General features: G+C 35.8%; 1 protein-coding gene across 2 annotated transcripts in view; it reads right to left on the bottom strand.

Annotated features, from left to right (window-relative positions):
• The window catches only part of Kat6a (lysine acetyltransferase 6A), a 119,150-nt gene that overhangs the window by 5,356 nt on the left and 92,740 nt on the right, over positions 1 to 21,054 (bottom strand). The window contains exons 9-16 of one of the 2 annotated variants that reach the window (XM_010617117.1): positions 16,191 to 16,306; positions 12,829 to 12,970; positions 11,151 to 11,312; positions 10,014 to 10,107; positions 7,647 to 7,878; positions 6,756 to 6,963; positions 5,058 to 5,705; positions 1,872 to 2,202 (exon numbers count right to left, since the gene is read on the bottom strand). In XM_010617117.1, coding sequence (XP_010615419.1) covers positions 1,872 to 2,202; positions 5,058 to 5,705; positions 6,756 to 6,963; positions 7,647 to 7,878; positions 10,014 to 10,107; positions 11,151 to 11,312; positions 12,829 to 12,970; positions 16,191 to 16,306 — 1,933 coding nt within the window. The remainder of the gene's footprint in view (positions 1 to 1,871; positions 2,203 to 5,057; positions 5,706 to 6,755; positions 6,964 to 7,646; positions 7,879 to 10,013; positions 10,108 to 11,150; positions 11,313 to 12,828; positions 12,971 to 16,190; positions 16,307 to 21,054) is intronic. The other variant, XM_010617118.1, reaches the window with a different exon arrangement.

Below are 21,054 nucleotides of genomic sequence, written 5' to 3'. Positions count from 1 at the left end.
TAGAAAGCATCATGAGCCAAGGATTAAGGCTAAGCCAGCCCATGTGAACAGTTGTTCAATATTGTATTCATTTGGGAATAGCTCAAGGCTTTTAGTCCAAAGCAAACACTCACATTTAGTCCTAAACAAGAAAAGTTAAAGCACAAATAATATTTAGTAGAAATAAATTTGATATTAACGCTTTCTAAATGATAGTAAAATATACCTAACATAAATTTTATTTTAATCATTTTAAGTTCAGTGGCATGAACCACATTCACAATTCCTATTAATTTTTTACAGTGTAAGGACATCAAAGCAAGAACAGGATTTGAGAAGAAGAGGTAAAAAGGTACAGTTCATAATAGTATCTTCAAGACAAACACAGGAAACAACTGAGAAAAGTGTTCTAGTTGACAGAACTTAAACAGGAGATATTATTCTACTGTCCAGTGATTCAAGATAAAATGTAAAGTACCAAATTTCTAAAATAAATTTTTAGCTTCCTAATCTTTATCTCAAAATATATATAAAACTGGAGAATCATTCACAATAGATTTCAGTAGTCTTATCAATATATTAAAAGTATTTATCTAAAAACACAAATGAGGAAAATGCATATTGTATCTACTAGATTTGAAATCCAGATACTAAAAAGTAGCATGAAAAGCTCCACTATGTATGGCATAAAAAGCTTAGGTATCAAGAACAGATACTGATATTTCTTCACATTCATCCAGCAAAGCAAAAAAGCTCTATGTGAACCTATTGTAAGGCAAACACACAGCACACACCAGCAGCATGATACACTAGCAAAACCTTAGGATGCAGAAAACCTAGTTTTTGATCCAGTTCCTAGTGTAAGACCCTGTTCTGTGTTTCTAAGAAGGGAAAGAAAACAAGGCTATTTTAAAAGTAAATAACTGGAGGGCTGGGGATTTAGCTCAGTGGTTCTGCCGCCTGCCTTGCAAGCACAAGGACCCGAGTTCAATCCCCGGTACCAAAAAAAAAAAAAAAAGTAAGTAACTGGACTTTTACTTAAATTATAAACTGAACTTATTTTGAATTATATTTGCCATTTATTAGAAATGTACTATAGTATTAGTTAGTGGGACACCTTAGAGTTATGCTTCAGGAAGGAGTGCTGAATAGATGTGATACAAGTTCCAATGTACACAAACCTGTTCTGACTGAAGAACTGGCTTCTTAGCATTTATTCACTTAACAATAGTAATTGAATACCTATCTCAAGCACTCAGCGTACAGCAATAAAGTCTAGAAAGTATACATTCTAGTAAATGGTTATTCCATTTCCCAATGCTAAGTCCAACTTATCCATTATCCATTAAGATTCAGATGAAGGCTGAGAAAAGATTAGGCAAAAAACAACACAGTCCTAGGGGCTAAAGATGTAGGGAAAGTGGGAAGGGTAGGGGAAAGCTAATAAGGGAAAAGAAAAAAAATATGAGAAAATGGAAATGAAGTGTTTGTAAAGGGGGAGTGGAGGAGGGGGTGAAGAGAGGGCAGGGACAAGGGGAAAAAATGAGAACCAAGACCTGTCATGTAAAGGTACAAGATCCCAATGATGAATGTAACTGTACTGTATACCTAAAATGTGCCAATAAACTCAATGAGGAAAAACAAAACAAAGTCCTACCACTAAGATATTTTCTGCAGAGACACAAATAGTCTCTCAGTTGAAGGAGAAACTGAGTACAAAAATGAGCATAGATAATACTCAATACCTCTGAGACAGGCAAGCATTCCTTTTCTTCCTTAGTGGGCTTTGTTCACTTTTCAAACTTTTGTTGAAGGATCTGCAACCTTTTTTTAAATTACTGCTATGCATTTAAAGACAATAAAACTATAGTGAGTAATGGGTGCAAACGTACCATCAGCATCATCTGATTCTTCCTCTTCCTCTTCCTCTTTTGACTGCCTCTTTGAAGAGGATCGGCACCTGAGAACACTTTGTGAGGACAGGCGATGGAAGTATCCTCTGTGGAAGAGCTCGTTCTCCTCCTCCTCTTCCTCCTCTTCCTCTTCTTCCTCCTCTTCATCAATCTCAAATGTGGGTTCTAATCGCGGCATTGGTCTCTCAGAATCAGAGTCTTCAAAAGGTTCATCTAACACCTCTGTGGTCTCAGAAATAGTTTCCGTGACTACACTGCTATTGTGGTGTTTCCGTTTTCGGACTCTCCTTCTTCGGTGAAGAACTGGTTTCTATTTGGTAGAGAAATCAGTATTTTAATAATATAATGAATACCACCTTTTCTATGAATAACAAGAAAGTTGTTTTAAACCTAGTAGAGCCAGGCATGGTAACACATGTCTACAATCCCAGCACCTGGGAGGCTATAGCAAGAGGACTGCTGCAAGTCTGAGGCCACCCTGGGCTATACAGTCAGTTCAAGGTCAGCCTGAACTGCATAGTGAGACCCTGGTCTTAAAAAAGAAAACAATAAAACAGAACAACAACAAAAAAACCAGCAGCAACAGCAAAAATCTAATAGAATTAGCACATATAAAACAAGAATATTGTTTGCCAAAAAACAGTCTAAATATTTCAAAATACTAAATTAAGCTACTATACAGAAAGGTGTTGCATAGTTGAACAAAACTGTGAAAGAACAAGTAGGCATGTCCAAAGAGCAGACCTTGCAATTAATTCACTAGTAGTTCAGTGAAGTTAACACCACAGGGAGGTATTTCAATAGCAAAGTGACCCAGAGACTAGCTCCTTAACTTCTCTTCTCTTCCAGAGAAAAACACGAACAAAAACAATCTCATATACTACTCTGATGGTTAGCAGATCAATAAAGCTATATTATTTTCATGGATCATCCTTTAAAAAGTTCCAGTGGCATATAGAAATATGTAGCTGAAATGTATTTACTTGGTATTAGTGATATTTTTCAAAAGTGAAATGAATCTGATTATTGAAATTTGGAACACTAGGCACACTTTTGCAATTGCTGGCTTAGTACCTTAAGTATACAAAGTAATAGAGATGACTCCTCCACCATCCCTCATTCTATAGAGGCTAGAAAGGTTATATGACTTGTAAAACCACACAGTGATCAAGGCAGCTATGTTAAAAGGACACAGGAGCAAAACTGAATGAGCTAATGGCCAAAGCTGAACAATCTGAGCACCAAATTAAACGAAAAAACAGTAGCACTGGATGATAAATTGAAATGTCAGATAAGTATCTATGAGACCATACCAATAGGAATGAACACCTGAATAAATCAACAAATGGGGAGAAAGGACAAATCTCCCAAGCAAATAATTTGTGAAGATTTTCTGCTTTTAGGAAAACTACCCACATCTTAAGTGTGGGCTGCACAGTGTGACTCTACCCCAGCAGAGTACAGATAAGGGGTAGGAAGGAGTAACCTGACAAGCTCCTCCTGAGTTAACAAGGCATTCTAATTGCACATGACCTTGACACACAGATCTGCACTGACCTCTTTCTAATGTGGTGATATGGATACTTTACTTCTATGATTTTCCTCTCAAAAATCACACTGCCCCTTTCTAATTTCACAAGGGATGTTATATTCCACAAAATAACTGACCAGTAATCCTCACAACTGTCAAGGCTGTCAAAAACAAAGACTGAGAAACTGTCACAACTAAGAGCCTAAAAATACATGACCACCCACGATAGCACGGTAGGCTGGATGGGACAAGAAAAGGACATTAGGGAAAACTGGAAATTTGAATCAAGTTTGGACTCTAGTCATGAATGGATCTACAATGAATCACTAATTGTGATAATAAATACCCTACCAACATTAAGAGGGCAAACTGGGTATGGAGTATATGGAAGCTTGCTGTACTTTCTTTGCAGTGATGAAAAAGTTCTTTAAAGTTTTTTTTTTTTTTTTTTTTTAAAGGCATTGCTAAGGAAAAGAAGGATTTCATCAACTTGGGAGAAAGCTGTCACCCATTTCTATAGAGTGGGCCTCAGCAGGTCAACAGACTTGAGTCTGGCTGGCTTGTGGCAATGCTGAAAGTTCACTCCATAGCCTGGGATACTTCTGGTATACAATAGTTCCCCCTTACCAGTGGTTGCACTTTTCATGATTTTACTTACTCTTGTGCTCAAGTGCAGTCCAAAAATATTAAATGAAAAATTCCAGAAATGATTCATAATTTTTAAATGGCATACTACTCTGAACAGTGTGATGAAAGCTTGTGCCATCCTGCTTCTTCCTTCCTGCTCTGGATGTGCAGCATCCCTTTGTCTGGCACATCCACGCTTCATACAACAGACACCTGTGAGGCACTTAGTGGCCACCGTGGTTTTCAGACAGACTGCCCTGGTAGTTTGGTGCTTGTGCTCATTCAGGTCACCCGTATTTGACTCAATAATGACCCCAAGTGCAAAAGCAGTGATGCTAGAAGTTCAGATAAGCCGAAGAGATTCCATAAAATGCTTTTCAGTAGGACTGGAGAGACCCTATTTATGTAACTTTTATTATACTGTTATAATTGTTCTATTTACCATTGGTAATTATTGTTAATCTCTTACTGTGCCTGATTTGAACATAAAACCAGCAAGCTAAAACAGTTTGCCCTTAAATTTATGAGTGATAAATAATTCCCAAAAACCAAAAGTCACACATTTTGTGAAATAGGAAGAAAAGGTCTAAAGGAGAAGGGGAAGTGGGAAGGGTAAAGGAAAGGAAATAAGGGAAAAGAAAAAAATATGAAAAAAGGAAAAAAATGGAAACAGTCTTTGTAAATAGGGAAGGGTGAAGGGGGTGAAGGGAGGGCAGAGGTATGGGGAAAAAATAAAAACGAAGATACATCATGTAAAGGCAAATATTCCCAGTGATGAATGTAACTGTATTGTTTACCTTAAATGTACCAATAAACTTAATGGAAAAAAAAAACTTCAGTTCAAAATGTTTCCTAGAAAGATTTTATGCTATAATATATTGAGGTTTAAAAGTTTAAACACAACACTAGGAACTTCTAGTTTTATTCTTTCAGAACCACAGAACAGAAAAAAAGGTGTACAATAAGCTGCAATCAGACGAAGAAAAGACATGTAAAAATTGTATTACCTTTCTCTTTAAAGTGGGTTTTGTAAGAATTGGTGGCGAGTTTGACCGAGGACTTTCTGGTTCCTCCTCCTCCTCCTCTTCCTCTTCCTCCTCATCCTCCTCCTCCTCCTCCTCCTCACTACTCTCACTGAACCCTCTAAGGACAGCCCTGTCACCATCACTGTAGCAGTGCTGCAGTCTATCATTTCCTTCTGGTAATCTGCACTTCAGAGCCTCAGGGCTTTTCTTTAGCTGTCCTCGCCACAGCTCAACTCCCTCACTTAATCTTCTTTTGGGAATGTCTGGCTTGCCCTCCTGGCTTGGCTGCTCCAGAGAGGTTGTCAGTTGTTTCTCACTCTCAGCATACTGTTCTCGAGCGGTTTCCAGCTTTTCCTCACATTCTCCATACTGTTCCTGTGGAGCTGATGAAGACTCGTCCAAGAGCAGTTTAGACTCTTTATCACCAAATCGTTCCTGGGTCTTTCTGTTCTTCCTCCCCCAGCGGCCCCGCCGAGAGGGCTGGCTGTTGGCAGGAAGACTGTCTCGGGGAAGGACCTGTTTGCTCAAACGTGTAGAGCCAGCAGGAGCTGTAACTTCTGGTTTCTTTTCACATTCTACTGAACAGTAAGAATCTTGTTCTTTGTCTTCCTGAGATACTGACTTCCCCACCTGATTTTAGAAAATAAAACAATGCTGCTTAATTTTCCAATCCTGGACAGTTATATCCACCTATTTTACTCTTTTAAATATACACTGAGATAAGAAATCAGAGCTTTAAAAGGAAAATGACTAATAGTTAACATGAATGTTCTCTATGTGGTAGGCAATGTCTCAAATATACTATTCATTTAACCTTCACAACAACTGTGAAGTACTCTCACATCTCCACCTTACTAATGAAGTACGAAGGCACAAAACCCACTACTTCCTACATCATACAACAGTAAACTAAGAAACTGGAGCACAAATCCAAGTAGTCTGACTCCAGTCTGTGTTTCATCCTGATACACAAAGTGAGTGACTCTTAACAAATGGTGAGGTTGTATATAAAGTTTTTCAAAAATAAAAATTTATCAACAGGGTAGAATAGGCTCTCAGAGCATGAGCAAGAAGAAGAAGACAACTGAAAAATGTGAAAAAATTCTGAAATTATTTTGATTCTAATATTTGATTTCATTTTGAAAATTAAATTACACCAAAAATGTCAAAAGTTTTATGTTTATCAAAGGAGGATGTAAGGATGAAAAGGGGAAAAAAGGCATATATCACATAAACAAAAATGTTGAAAACTATACAATATAATACCAATAACCATCAACCTTTCAATGGGTAAAGATGTCTGCATATCCACTGAACTTTCCAGTGCTCTGCTGAAAACATATGCATGTTTATACCGCTTCCCTAACAGTCTACTTTAAAGAACATGTACTTTCATTTCATTGTAACAACTGCCACAGATCAATGCAGATTCCTCAATTGCTATACAGCTTAAAATCCAACTGCCTAGAGGTACTCTGCTGAATTTTTAGTCATAATTAACACAGCATAAGAAATTTGACGGGCTTACAAACTACACAAATAAGAGCCAGTCATCCTGAAATTTCTATCACTGAAAAAAACTCTTAAGATTCTAGTATGAATTTACTGTGTTGGTAAAATACTAATGTAAACCAAAACAACACGTTCTGTCATAACAAAACAGATTACTCATGCCCTTACACTGGTCTCTACATCTCTTTCCTGGCACTGTGGCTCTTCGTTTTCTTCCTCATCAGCTTCCTCTTCTTCGTCCTCTGAGACAACAGAGTTGGAGACTATGACAGGAGTCCAGCGTAAACATTCTGGATCTACATCCACAGGTCGCAGATTCAACTGAAGCTTTGCCATATGATCCTGGATAAGTTTTTCCCGGCGGATAATCACAAATCTAAAACCAGAGAAAAGTTTATAGCAATCAACAATGTACAAGATGCACAAAAGATTAATATATAGATATAACCTAACCCTGGAAATGACAATGATGAATGCTTTACAAATAGCCTGCCTGGGATACCAATGAAATAGCTAATAACTATGAAGTTGGACCCAAAACTTTACACACCACTATAGAAATGGAGTTCACTGTTTAACCATCTATTGATTCATAGTTCCCATATTTGCTATTTCTCCTGCTCCTTTGAGCTTTCTTTCCTATTCTCTGTTTAGCTCAAATGTCTGCCTCCTTTGTGACTTTTCCTGACTACTTTGGGCAAGGGTGAACTGTCTGTCCTCAATACTCATTTCACTTTGTACCATTTATACAGAAATTAATCAAGGACATATTTTACTTAATGACATGGTTTCTATGTTGTTAATTCTTATAAAATGAGCTCCCGGTACTAGAAGATAAAAGATTCAGTGGCTTAGGTCCAAAAGTTAGAAAGAAGACCAGAAAAACAACTTAAAAATACTCATTAGAATGAAATACCATAGAAATAAAAAGAATATCTCAATACCACCAGATATACCACTTATATTAGTTACTATCCTTTTCCCAGTAATCTGGCTATCTTGCCCAAAATCCTCCCTCTAGTTACCTTTTACAGGTGTACTGAAGGATATGATACTCACTGGTCACTACGGAAGTCCAGCATTCGTAGGTGGTGCAGTGTGGAAGTGATGTCTTGAGGGCAGATTCCAGTCAACTTACTTAACTTCTTGATGCTGAGTTGTTTGTCATTTTGGTGATAAAGGCACTCCAATATTACACTTTTCCAATAAGCCATATAGGAAAGACGTCCAAGATCTGATAATGGTTTCTCTGGAGACCCTGCCTGGCCTTCACGCTTTGATAACAAATAACCTAAAGAAACCCCAGAGATCACAAAATGTCAGGAACCCTAAAAGTTTGATTCACCAAAATAATAATGCCCCTTCCCACACCTAATCCAAGTATTATAGACAATAATAATAATATCAAAGGTAAATTCCTTCAAAAATGGGGAGCAAAACTGCAAAACTAAAACAAATTTACAGGAAGATAATAATTTTTATATATTGAACAGTAGGTTGAATTTTGCCTACAATCAATATAAATCGCTTTGTTAAAATATCAAGCTGTTAAATAATTCAAGACTCCCATCCACAAGCTGCATTAATAATGATATTAAGGCAACAAAAGTTTTAATTTCAAGAGAAAAAAACACTATTGTAAGTTTTATTTGGACCACAAGATGACAACTACTATAGCTGAACTGAGAAATATATGGTACAAAAAAAATGCTTCAGTTTCTGCCTAATTCTAAGATTGCAGTTCTTCTATGAGCAAACTGAGGAACAATTTCTCACTTCAATCAAGGCTCCTTACAATTGTCTGTCACTCTATTCTTTAAAAGCAGTCTTTAAACTTTAAAAGCAGTCTAAGTAAATAAGTCACACGTGTAAATACCGAGTCAATTCTCTGGTGTGAAAAACTATAATAGTACATAAGATCCTAAGGAGAAAATGGACAATGTGAAATAGGAAGAAAAGGGCTAAAGGTGTAGGGAAAGTGGGAAGGGTGGGGGAAAGGTAATAAGGGAAAAGAAAAAAATATGAGAAAATGGAAATAAAGTGTAAATGGGGAGGGGAGGAGGAGGTGACGGGAGAGCGGGGACAAGGGGAAAAAATGAGAACCAAGACGTGTCATGTAAAGGTACAAGATCCCAATAATGAATGTAACTGTACTGTATACCTAAAATGTACCAATAAACTCAATTAAAAAAAAAAGAAGTCTAAGAATGGTAATGGAAAAATATTCTACACCAAGAAAAGTAAACACTGTATATACATACACTGTATGTACAGTGTATGAAACACTGCAATCATACAGATAATTATCTACCTTCAAATCACCATAAATAAAGTAAAATATCACTAATCACCATAAAATATTTTCCCTAATGGAGCTATTTAGTGCTATATAGCACGCCAATCCTGAGTCTTACTTCAAAGCAATATGTTAATATTAGAGGAACTAGTCTACATTCCATCCCCTACTGCTAATCCAAAATGCCAGGAAAATGTACAAAATAACCAGTAGCACCTACTTTTAATAAAATACAGTACTTGAAAATGAAGTAAAACAAGTTCAACTGTGCAGGTTAGAATTAACTTCTCAAGAGTGGACTCTTTCTCTATATATTTCCGTATATGTTCCTTTAAAATATTTTAAAGCAGCTGGGGATTTAGCTCACTGATACCACTCCTGCCTCGCAAGTGCAAGGTCTTGAGTTGGATTCCCGGTACAAAAACAAACGAACAAAATATTTTAAAGCAGAAACAGGGAAAATACTCCCTTAAATCACTGTTTCATGACCATCAAATTTACTACAGACACATAACTGGCTGGGGATTTAGCTCAGTAGTGCAGCTGCCTGCCTTGCAAGCACAAATACCCAACACTAAAAACAAACAAGCATATATACACTTAACTTTCTTAGCAAGTTTACCTGTAAGTAGAACAGAACACAAGTTCTACCACGACCTTTGGTAGCTTTTACTTTCTAACTCAGATTAAATTATTTCCAGTATCCTTCACTTTTTAGGATTTTAGAAGTTGCATTACACATTTTTAACCATTAGGGTGAGACTGTAAACTGAGAAGTGCACACATATTTTCAGCTAATGGGTTAATAAAAATAGGGCAGGTGCTGTACCTCTTTTATAATACTGATTTGAGTAGTTATGCAATGTTTTTAGTACTGCTGTTAGTATAATTACATAAAATCTATTTCTACTGTAAAGAAACAGCTGCAAATTAAAGTTATTTGCTGCAGATTACAAAAATTGTATTCAGTATTAGCTATTTAAAACTATGTCCAACCAAGGAAAAATATTTATGGTTTTGTTTTAAAGATTTGTGCAATTATGACAAGAGACACTAGGAGCCAATACACCATCTATAAATTTTTCAATATATGTATCCACAATGATAAGATATATTAGTATAACCCTTACTGAAATCAATGAGGAACCTGCCATAGCCCTTGCGCTGGTATTGAGGAAGAATCATTATACAGGAAACATTGTATTTCTGCTGGCAGTGCTTTTCCTAGTGGAGAAAACAGAAGCCAAGTTTTAAAATAACAAGCTGGCAAAACTGAACAGTAAAGCTAATTACTAAGAAACAAAGACTAACAGCCAAAACCACAGCCTGAGGCCCTTGGGAATTAAAAAAAAAAAAATCAAGAAAAAAATCACACTAGTGGGAGAAAACAAGACAATGTTAAGTCACTGCCATTATCCACAAAGCAATCATCCTGCAGGAGTAAAAATTTAAGATAAAATGACATCATCCAACACCACCTGCAACTCAAAATCAGTACGTCAATACCTCAGATCAGCAGAGGAATCTGAGATCCAAATAATTTGCACACTAAAAATGATGAATAAATGCAGCACTCTAGGAGTGAGAAAAATACATCAACTATTTCAAAGTTTATTTCGCTACATATGGCAACCTCACCCCCTACTTGTTCTACTTAACTTTACACAAAATGGTCCTGCATGTGAGACACAAATATCTTTTTATAGGTTAGACAATACATTTTAAATCCTATTTGGCTTGTAAAGTAGTCCTTAAAGAACTCTTACAAAGCTAGCACTCTCTACTGAATTTTTGTGTAAAAATTAAGATTTTACTATAGGCTTGCTTAAAATAAAAGTGCATCTTTATGTTGTTTGACTAGAAACATTTCTTCCCTAAGGGAATGGAAAATGGAGGAAGAAGAAAATATGTGATAAATATGGCCTCTTATTCTAGTCCTAAAAACTCAAATTAGGAAGAGATTTAAGCTGAGAAGAACTCAAAAGTAATGACTTTGTTTATTTCATATCTATCTATTATCACCATGGGACCAGAAGTCATTCTACAGCCTTCCCCTCTTGAGTATTCCCAGCAGTTCAGGTTCCTGAGAGAATATAGGTTGTTGAATGTTACTAGGCATCTTCTAAACAGCTGGTAAGTTTCTGAATGTTCCTGCAATTTCCTTTTCCAAAAAGCTAAACAACACCTGTACTATCTCCTACTGAGAACCAGCAAAATCCACTCCAGATTTCCAGATGAAGTCAAACATTTTAAGCTGACATACTTACTTTAGAAAAGTAGCCAACAAGGTGGCAGCCCTTGACATCATTCTGTGTTAGTACATAAAAAAGAAATGGTTCCACGTCATAATAGAGTGTTTTGTGGTCAAGAAACAACTTTGCCAAGAGACACAGGTTTTGACAATAAATAGTACTCACGTTCCCATCAACCTAAAGTGGGTACAAAAAAAACAGGAAAAAGTGGTCAGTAGAATATTCTTTAGTTCTAGAACAATACCCAGCACTTACAAGCATCTCTAGGTATCTGCAGCCCAGCCCCAGAGAAGATGTCAGTGATCAGAACACACTAGAACCTGGAAGCTCTCCTTTAAAATGGCAGCTATCATGGAACCTGCTGCTTTAAGATAATCAAATATATAAGATACTAGAAATCAACAAGGCAAGAATAGCTAAATGAGGGAGAGGTGATCTAATTTTAAAATTGCATATTTTGCTTTTATAAAAAAGATTAATTGTAGGAATACCTCTGATAAGCAAGCTTCATTTTCAAAAGTACTTAATTCAATAAAAGATTTTAAAAATATAACCTGTTCTAAAATACATCCATTAGGTTAAACACAATATAAGTGACATCTTATCTCTACCAGCTGCCTGGAGCAACATGGTCTGATCACAAGAGTCAGGTATACTCCAAATAAACCTACACAAAGGAGTACCAACTATTGCCTTTCAGAGACACCACACAGATTCTTACGAACATGGCAAATGAAACCCAGGCTAGCCAAGATCAGGAGCACTATGTGCCATTGATCTTTACAGTCCTGTGTTCTTGAGTTGCTAGAGTTCACTCTTATAAAATGCTGGATACCCACATTAGTTATCAAGACATGCTAACTGAACTCAATAATCTAAACATATTTCATATAACTTCTTCTAAAATACATACAAATGATCAAGAAGCAATTTGCTTTTAAATGTTCTGAAACAGATGTCCCCCTATTCTCAAGGCGAAGAGATCCTCTATTGATCAACTAAAGTGTTAGTGAAGACCAAGAAAGGGAGAGATTGAGCAGAATCTGTATTACTGTATTAATTAACAAGACTGAGCATATAGGAAATACTCAATATTTGGCACGAAAACTACAGAACTGAAGATCAAAAGATTAGAGGGCTGGGGATTTAGCTCAGTGGTGCTGCCTCCTACCTTGAAAGTGCAAGGTCCCAAGTTCAATATCCAGTACCAAAATAAAAAATTAGACATCACTATTAATAGCAACACAGAACTACAGACATGTCATATCATGACAGTAAGCTTTACTAATACTATTGAATATATCTCTATTCCTTTTAAGTAAATCATACAAATCCTTTGATTTAAATGCCACACTTGATAAAGAGTCTAAAAGACACTTTTCACATATCTAAAATTGGTTGGCATTTTATCAAATGGAGTCTTAGATACTATAATTAGCAGTACTTTTCACCTTTAGCGGCACATAAAAAATAAGATATATAATAATTTATGTCTTTGATTCAATTAAATGCAGAGTAATCTATTCTAAAGCCAAGCTAGTGAATTGGGTACCATTTGGACTGGCCTGGTTCAGCTTCTTATGCAACGGAAAGCAAAACATTTCCCAAAAATTTATGTTGCACAACTGTACATTGCACAGATGGCACTGTTGTTGAAATGAACAGGAAGACAAGTACTAAACATTGACCTTACCTCAAAGACAGAAATATTATTCTTTCGGTAAATCTCATTGGCAGGAGGATGGAACCAACCACATTTCTTCATGTGTTGCTGTAGAATAGTTCTACTTTTCATATATTTTAGACAGAACTCACAAAGATACAATTTAGGCAGCCTGTAAATAATAATTTCAAAAAAGGGCTTTATCTTTTATAGATCTTCAAAATCTTTCTTTTCCATCTTTCATTATCCAGGTTAGAAAGGTAGGGAATATATTAGTGTGTCCATTAATCAATGAATGAAAGAAAAAAAATTAACTTAGCAATAGCCAATTAATTCACAATAGGGGGAAAAGATGAGAGAAATCAAGACAACCAGTTCAGTTTCCTTTCTGTTAGGCTAATTCTAAGTTTAAATTACTTGACTGACATATAAAACTCTCACATTCTTACCCCCTTGATAATCTCTAAAAGGCAGAATAAAGTTTACCTTCCTAACACAAATAAGTGATGTTGATTTTGCTGAGCTGTGGATTCTTCCTTCCTTTGTTGTTTATTTTCTTATTCATCCATTAATTTTGGGAAATAAATCTCTCTTGAATACTTAACATATTTCAGGCCCCTCATTAGGTATATAAGGTATATATGTATAGTGCTCAGAAAAATGGACATGTACTTTCAAAACAGACTACTGTTGAATAAACAGTCTATTATTCAACAAGTGAAACATAGGCTCAAATTATTATTTCAGATGTTCTCTTTGTTAATATATATTTATTCAATTGTCTATTTCAGTAATAGTTTAACAGAACTTCATCTTTATACAGTAATATCACTTTTATGAGGAGCTTGGCAATAAAATTAAGAGATTAGACCAGTTCATAAGATAATGGAAGGAACATAACCTAAATTAAAAATTAGTGGCTTTCATATATATTTTAGTCTGAATTCTTAATACTGCAAGTCTCTTCTGTTATAAAACACACATCCCATGTGTCTTCAGCACAAAGTTGGCTTTTCTGTATCCTGACTTGTATCCAGAATTGGTATTGTCTTGATAATCTGAAATCTGATACTATCATTCAAACTAAATGTTGACTGGATGGTAAAATGACATAATATGTCATTCAAACAGTACTGTGTCTTGTCTCATATAGGTACTGAGATGGAAGAAAATTTCAGAAACTTCATAAATCTAGTTGCTATCAATTTAGACAGTAATAGTTAATGTGTTTTTTTTTTTTTTTTTAAGACAAGGTCTTGCTATGTAGTTCAGGCTGGCCTAGAACTCACTATGTAGCCCAGACCGGCCTTGAATTCGCTGTGCTCCTCCTAGACAGTAATAATTAAAAGATTACCCTAGAATTAAAAATACTTGCTAAATAGATTAATATACACAAAACTATTTAAGTGTGAAGACAACTATATTTTCAAGTTCCCACTCTGAAGGCAGCTTTTGAAGTATTATTGCAATTTATCTGAAAACATCTAACATTTCATGAAAGCCTTTTCCAAGGTATTTATGGAACATCAATCCTGTATCTCTAGTTTTCCAAAATCTCTAATATTAGCTATACCAGTATAACCTGAGAACACATCATTACTAGAAAAATCATTCCAAAATAAAGTATTGAGTGAAGCAAGTGACTGGCATAAAATCAAGAAGCAGGAGCCAAGCGCATGGAACGACTTTACTTATAGCCTTTGCATACTGCCCCAGACCTCACTACCGAGAGGAGGAATGGGGATAAGATACAGAGCTTTTTCTTCTTTAACACCAGGTCTATAAATCCTAAAAAGAAAGAACCTCATTCTGTCATCTAATGTAAGAATTAAATATATTAACTTAAGCCTTAAAGTGACTTGTAACTTAACAATTGTTTTGTAAGGCTATGTGTCAGTTTTCTAGAGCTTTTCTTTTGCCTCTATTTCTGAGGTCAGGGTCTCTAATACCATTCTTGCTCCTACTTTTTTACTTCTGCTACATACTTGAAACTATATCAGAAAGTTATTACATTATAGGGAAAGAAAAGATGCTAACTTCTTTTTTGGTACTGGTGATCAAACTCAGGACCTTGCACTTGCAAGGCAGGCGAGGTTCTACTGAGCTAAATCCCTGGCCCAAGATGCAAACTTCTAGTAGAAGGTCCTTTTAAAAAAACCTACACTGGTCCTGGGTGTGGTGGTGCATCCCTGTAATCCCAGCACTTGGGAGGGTGAGGCAGGAAGATTGCCATCAGTTTGAGGCCAGCACAGACTGCACAGTGAGTTCAAGGCCAGACTTAACTACATAGCGAACATTCTCTCATTCTCTCTCTTTCACACACACACACACACACACACACACACACACACACACACACACACCCTACAAATCAAAACTATTCTGGCATATTCTAGGATTCTTGGAAATAACTAAATAAATATTACAATTAATTTTGCTAATATTTCAGACAGGCAATGTTAATAGCTAAAAAGTTACACAAATATTTTGAACACATATTCAATTCACAAAGAATCATACTTTATTATTCCTTACAATACTTGCTAAACAGGAAACAGGCATAAGTAGCTCACAGATTAGAAAGCATTAATATGACTGCTATACTTCAAATGATAAACTCGTACTTATTATATCTTATATGAACTTTTTAAATTTCAATGCTAAAAGAAATACAATTAATATTACTGAGCACTTGCTATATTCTGATTTACACGTTTTGGCTCATTTAATGTTCATAATAGCCCTACGAAGCAAGTACTGTTGGTATCCCCACTTTACAGATGAAGAAACAGAGGCACAGAGTAGCTGAGTGGCTCTGAAGGTTATACTGCTTATAAATGTCAGAGCCAAGTCACAAAACCAGTTTGGCTCCACTATACAAACTGCCTCATCACAAAAGACTAGATGGAATATCATCAGTTTTTATAACTGGAAACCCAAGCTATTTATATATAAAATTATAGTATCCATTCATCCAATTATTCCTATATAGATACACTATCCATTAATTTGTTAAATTTAAATCAAAGGCTACTCAAGTGAAACTTTGAATTTATCGTATTTATTTATGAGCCTTTTTAAAAAAACAATCTTTAGTGTAAAGAGTAAAGGCAAATTTCTCTAAAAGAGAAAACATTCCTCTTTCACCCTGACTACACGTAAGGTTTTTGGTTTCTAATTTTAAAAGATTTTTTTTAGACAGGTTTGCAGAGAAAAAACATAAAGCCAGCTTGGATTAACTGGCTGCCACAGCATGCTACTATGGATATGTAAAAGAGCCTGCTTTCCTCAAATGTAAAAAGATGGACTGCATTACAACATCTTCAGATCCCTCCTAGGTCTACAGCTCTATAAAACTAAAAACAGAAAATAAAGGAACTGTAAAAACATACCGTGAATACTCCTGAGGATATGGAGAGGAGTACCAGGTGTGAATTTCGTACTTCCCAAACTCAATGATAGAAGGACATCGAACTTGTGGATCAGGGGGACCAGTCACTCCAACTTTCTGCGCAGTCAAGAAAAACATTACAAAAGTTAGCTAAGTCAGATACATTCATGTAACCAGAAAAGAGTGAACCTAGATACATGTCTTCCCAGGATTCCATCGGCAGAGAGGGGTGAGGAACAAGATAAATGCATTAGTCTTTAAATAGAGCATCCAAATAAAGAGTAAAAATGCTAAAATATTTCTTAGAACCAAATGCAGTCGGTGTCATTGCACTTTTTATGTTTAATAACACTGTGAATGCTTTCCTTAACTAAGCTTATTCCCTTAATGACCTAATTATTAAAAAGAAACTGCTAGCATTTATGGATATGAGATAAAGAAGGGGAAGTTGTCACTTATTTGCCTCCACTTATAACAATGGAAACACATCACTTCTCAGACTTTTGGCTAAGATCAAGTATAACAGTGGAAACCCCTTACTCAACTGGTAAGCACACATAAGGAAAGAATGATTTTTTTTATTAGGGGCAGTAAATATCTAAGAATATAAAAACAATATAACCAAGTATCAAGAGATTCTCTATTTCACTCTATACCTAAAATTCCATTTATTAGTAACTCTGTAAAGATCTGACAAAAGAAAGGAATAGCCTGTACATTACAAAGTTGCTCTCTGTCTGTCTTTCTGTCTTAGAAGCAAATGCATCTAGTATCAACAGAGAGGAACTTTATACTATACAAGCTACTCCTTTTCTTTTCCTTCTGTTTATAGTGAAGAGTCTATGCCTCCCTCATTCCTTCAATTGTCTGAACGGTAACACAAATGGCTTGACATCTACTTTTAAACATAGGCTATTGCTAAAGACAAATTTAGGTTTTAAAACCTTAAATTCAAGACCAATTTGATTCGCTCTGTACCTAAACTAACAACAGATTCATCATGGATGTATATTTACCAGATATTTTATATTTACTTAAGAAAAAGGTAAAGCTAAAATTTAGCCTAATCAAGTAGTACAAGTATTGATAACTTTTCATCAACAGAACAATCAAAATTATCCTTCAGCATTATGCTTTAAAGATCACTGAGATTACGATGTGCTTGCTGGAGTACACAGACACACATACATATATAAAAAAACAGAAAAAATCCTTATTCACTGGTTTTATATAAATTCACTTATAAACAAGAAGCCTTTTCGTCACCACAACTCATTTAAGAACACTCCCTGGTCTCACTAACCGTTCCCTTTTGTGAAAGGCCAAGGGATTAATCTCAGGTTTCATGCTGGAATACAGCCAAGTGAAACCTCGATCTTCCTCAGATGCCACAAAACACAAAACAAAAGACAACCATCTTCTTTCAGGGGGATGAACTGCGCTGTAAACACCAGCAAGGAGTGGCACTCCTCCGACAGCATAAGTAATACATTAACACACAAAATGAAGTAAATAAAATTCTTTCATTTCTCAAACAGTGTCGTAAAAGGGCTTTTTAAAGGCTGGTCTTTAAACTATATTCCAGAATCAAGTAAATACGATCATTTCATCTATCTTCACAGCTCACACTAACAGTAGGAGCATAGGAAAATTCCAGAAACCAAAGCTAACTTCCTGAGCCACGGATCATATCACATCAGAGGCACGGAAGCTGAAAATATGCACCTGCCATGGCACCACCGCCTGCTGTTCCAGCGATCTCCCATCAGCCGCCCGGCGCTCCTCTAGGCGGATGCCCGATGTGAAAGTAGATAGCCAGTTCCAGTATAATTGTTTGCACATCACTGCAACTAAGAGAGTCTGGATACAACTAGACTCGTGGCTGATTTCCCTCTGCCCACACCTACCATCGCCTTTGCGCTGTGGAACACCTGGGCACAGTGCTTACGCGCACCCTCTACCACTCCCCACTCCCTACTGGGCAAGCCTCCAGAGTCAAGGGCTCCGCCGCTCACATGGCCGAAGTCACTGCTGCATCTAACCGCCCACCCACTCACAAAGTGCTCATCTAAACTACTGAGGGCACCTCGAGAGGTTATTTAAAACTTTCAGACAAAATACTCTTCCATTAAACACGCAACTTTGCAAAGTGATAGGTATCTAATGTAATCAAGCATATAAAATATATATTTCAAAAACTTTTGTACACTAGGCGGCGCCACGCCTGCCTGACAAGAACAAGGTCCTGAGTTTGATTTTTAGTATAAAAAAAAAAAGCTTTTTTTAAAGGATTCTGTCATTCCATGACCACCTCCTCATCTGAATATACCAAATCTTTAAAAGGTAATATACATTCTAAGCCAGCATCGACATTTTAATCTACGATAACTAAGGGAGGCATTAAATGTAGTCACTATACCAAAAGAAAACTTTAAATATGCCTATTTCTAAAAATGAAAACCTTTATTACTGGCACTCTAAAAGAAAATATTACCATTCATCTACAAACACTCAACTTCCATTAAATGACCTTAATTCCAACTTCTAATATATAGAAGCCACTCCTATAGTGTTCACACTGGATCTAGTACAAATAACAGAATTACAATTTACGTAAACACTACCCTGCCCTCCTTGCTGCCTTCTGTCACTTGACAGCTCCCCCTAGACCTTCCTGTCTTCCATTCCTCCCCATCAATATGTGATGGAAATAAGGGGAAGAGATTTTTTTTTTTTTGGTATTTCAATATTTTTCCCATCAAGTCTACAGTAAGTAGTTCTTGTCACTTGGGATTAAAAGTTACACGATGAAAGAGGTGTGGAAGAATCAGTACAGACTCCAAAATGCAGAGAGCATGAACTTAAGGAATAGAGAATCAGCATTCATAGAGCACATACTCTGCCAGATTCTGCACCTTCTTTCACTTTTGTCTCATTTAATTCCCACAATCTTTCAAAGTAGGGAAAAACATGTCCACTTTTCAGATGAAAAAATAATACTCAGAGAGGTTAAAAGGCAAAACACCAGCGTAGCAATAGCTAGCATGAAGCACAAATACAAAAGAAAAAATTGGGTAGATGTGAGATACAGATATAGGTGTCCCTCAACTAATAAATATTTTGAATTCCAAAAGTTTGTATGTTTTTTCCAAAATCAGAAGTTTAAGTTAAAAATGGCAGCTATCAGTCAAACACCTCTTATTCAAATCTCAGGATGTTCTAAAAATCTGAGTTTTTATGATGATTTTAGAAAAGTATTATATTACATACACATATATTAAATGACCAGTCTCCCATTAGGATTTGGGGCAACATACCATAATCAGACAAATTAGTATTTCTTTAGTAAAATACATACGTCCTAGCGTATGAACATTTGAACTGGGAACCTTCACGTAAGAATGGACTTCACCTTATGAACATTCACAGATGTGAACAAACAATGGAAGCAGTTCATGTGTCTACCTTACTACTTTAAGGTAACTGTAAATGTAAAAATAGGTTATTTCCAGTGTGTTTTTAAAAATATTTTACCTTGCATATTTGTGTTAAAGGCATATAAGACTCATTCTTGCAGACTTAAGAACAAATCCAACTTACAAACATACTCCTCTAGGACAGAACTCGTTTGTAAGTCAGGGACTTACTATATATGAAAACTCACATTAACTAGACTACTAGCCAGAATATAAACAGACTCACATAAGTTCAGATCATGTTTTGCCAACAATAGAGTTTAGGTAAACTGAGATTTACTGTAAAATGAATTGTAAAATTTTCATTTCATTCTCCAAAGATATACGGATGGATTATAAGCACAAAAAAAGATGCTCAACATCATTAATCATTGCAGAAATGCAAATCAAACCACAATAAAGATAATGCTTTACACTCACTAGGATGGTTGTTATTTCAAAAAATGAAATACCACAAAATAACAAATGTGGATGTGGATGTGGATGTGAAGAAGTTAGAAGCCTGTCTTCACAGCTAGTAAAATGGGGCAGCAGCTGTGGAAAACAGAATGGTGGTTCTTCAAAAAATTACAAAGAATGCTCAAACAGGTATTTGTACACAAATGTTCAGGGCAGTACTATTCACAACAGCCAAAAGGTGGAAACAACCCAAGTGTCCATTAACAGATGAGCGGATAAACAAAATGTGGTATATAATAATACAACAGAACATTTTCCAGAATCAGCATATCTGCTAAAATATGGACAAATCTTGGAGGCAATGTGCTAAGTGAAATAAGCCAGATATAAAAGCACAAACATTGTGCACTTATATAAGGCACTTGAGTAGTAAAATTAATAGATAGAAAATAAAAAGAGATTGGTTATTAGGTACACAAATACAACTAGTAGAAGTTCTAGTGTTCCATAGCACTGAAGGGTGACTACAGTTAACAATTTATTGTGTATTTCAAAACAGCTAGCAGAGAGGATTCAAAATGCTCTCTCAATACAGAAAGTCATAAATGTTTGAGGTGGTGGATATACCAACTACTCTGATTTGATAATCATAAACTGTATAAACCTATATTGAAATATTACATGGTACCCCATGAATATGTATATTGCATCAATTAAAAATACATTAAAACTTTAAAATCATTTCCTCCAAGCTCATAAGATCATAAATGAAATAAAATTCTAGAACAAAAACCTACACTGCTAGTATTTTATACTTTCATTTTTCTTTTCAGAGGTAAGCTGCTCTTTATGGAAGTACACTTTATAGATAATGAGGGAACACAGTACCAAGTGAACTATATATCCCTGCTTCCCCTATGACCTGTAATCATTTAAATACGCTTAAGTCAATAATAAATGGATGACTTTTTGAAAAACATCTTGTTAAAT

Source organism: Fukomys damarensis, unplaced genomic scaffold (assembly GCF_012274545.1).
Source record: "Fukomys damarensis isolate Sample0158 unplaced genomic scaffold, DMR_v1.0_HiC HiC_scaffold_18, whole genome shotgun sequence".
Lineage (NCBI taxonomy): Eukaryota > Metazoa > Chordata > Mammalia > Rodentia > Bathyergidae > Fukomys > Fukomys damarensis.
This window is presented reverse-complemented; position numbering and strand designations above follow the sequence as displayed.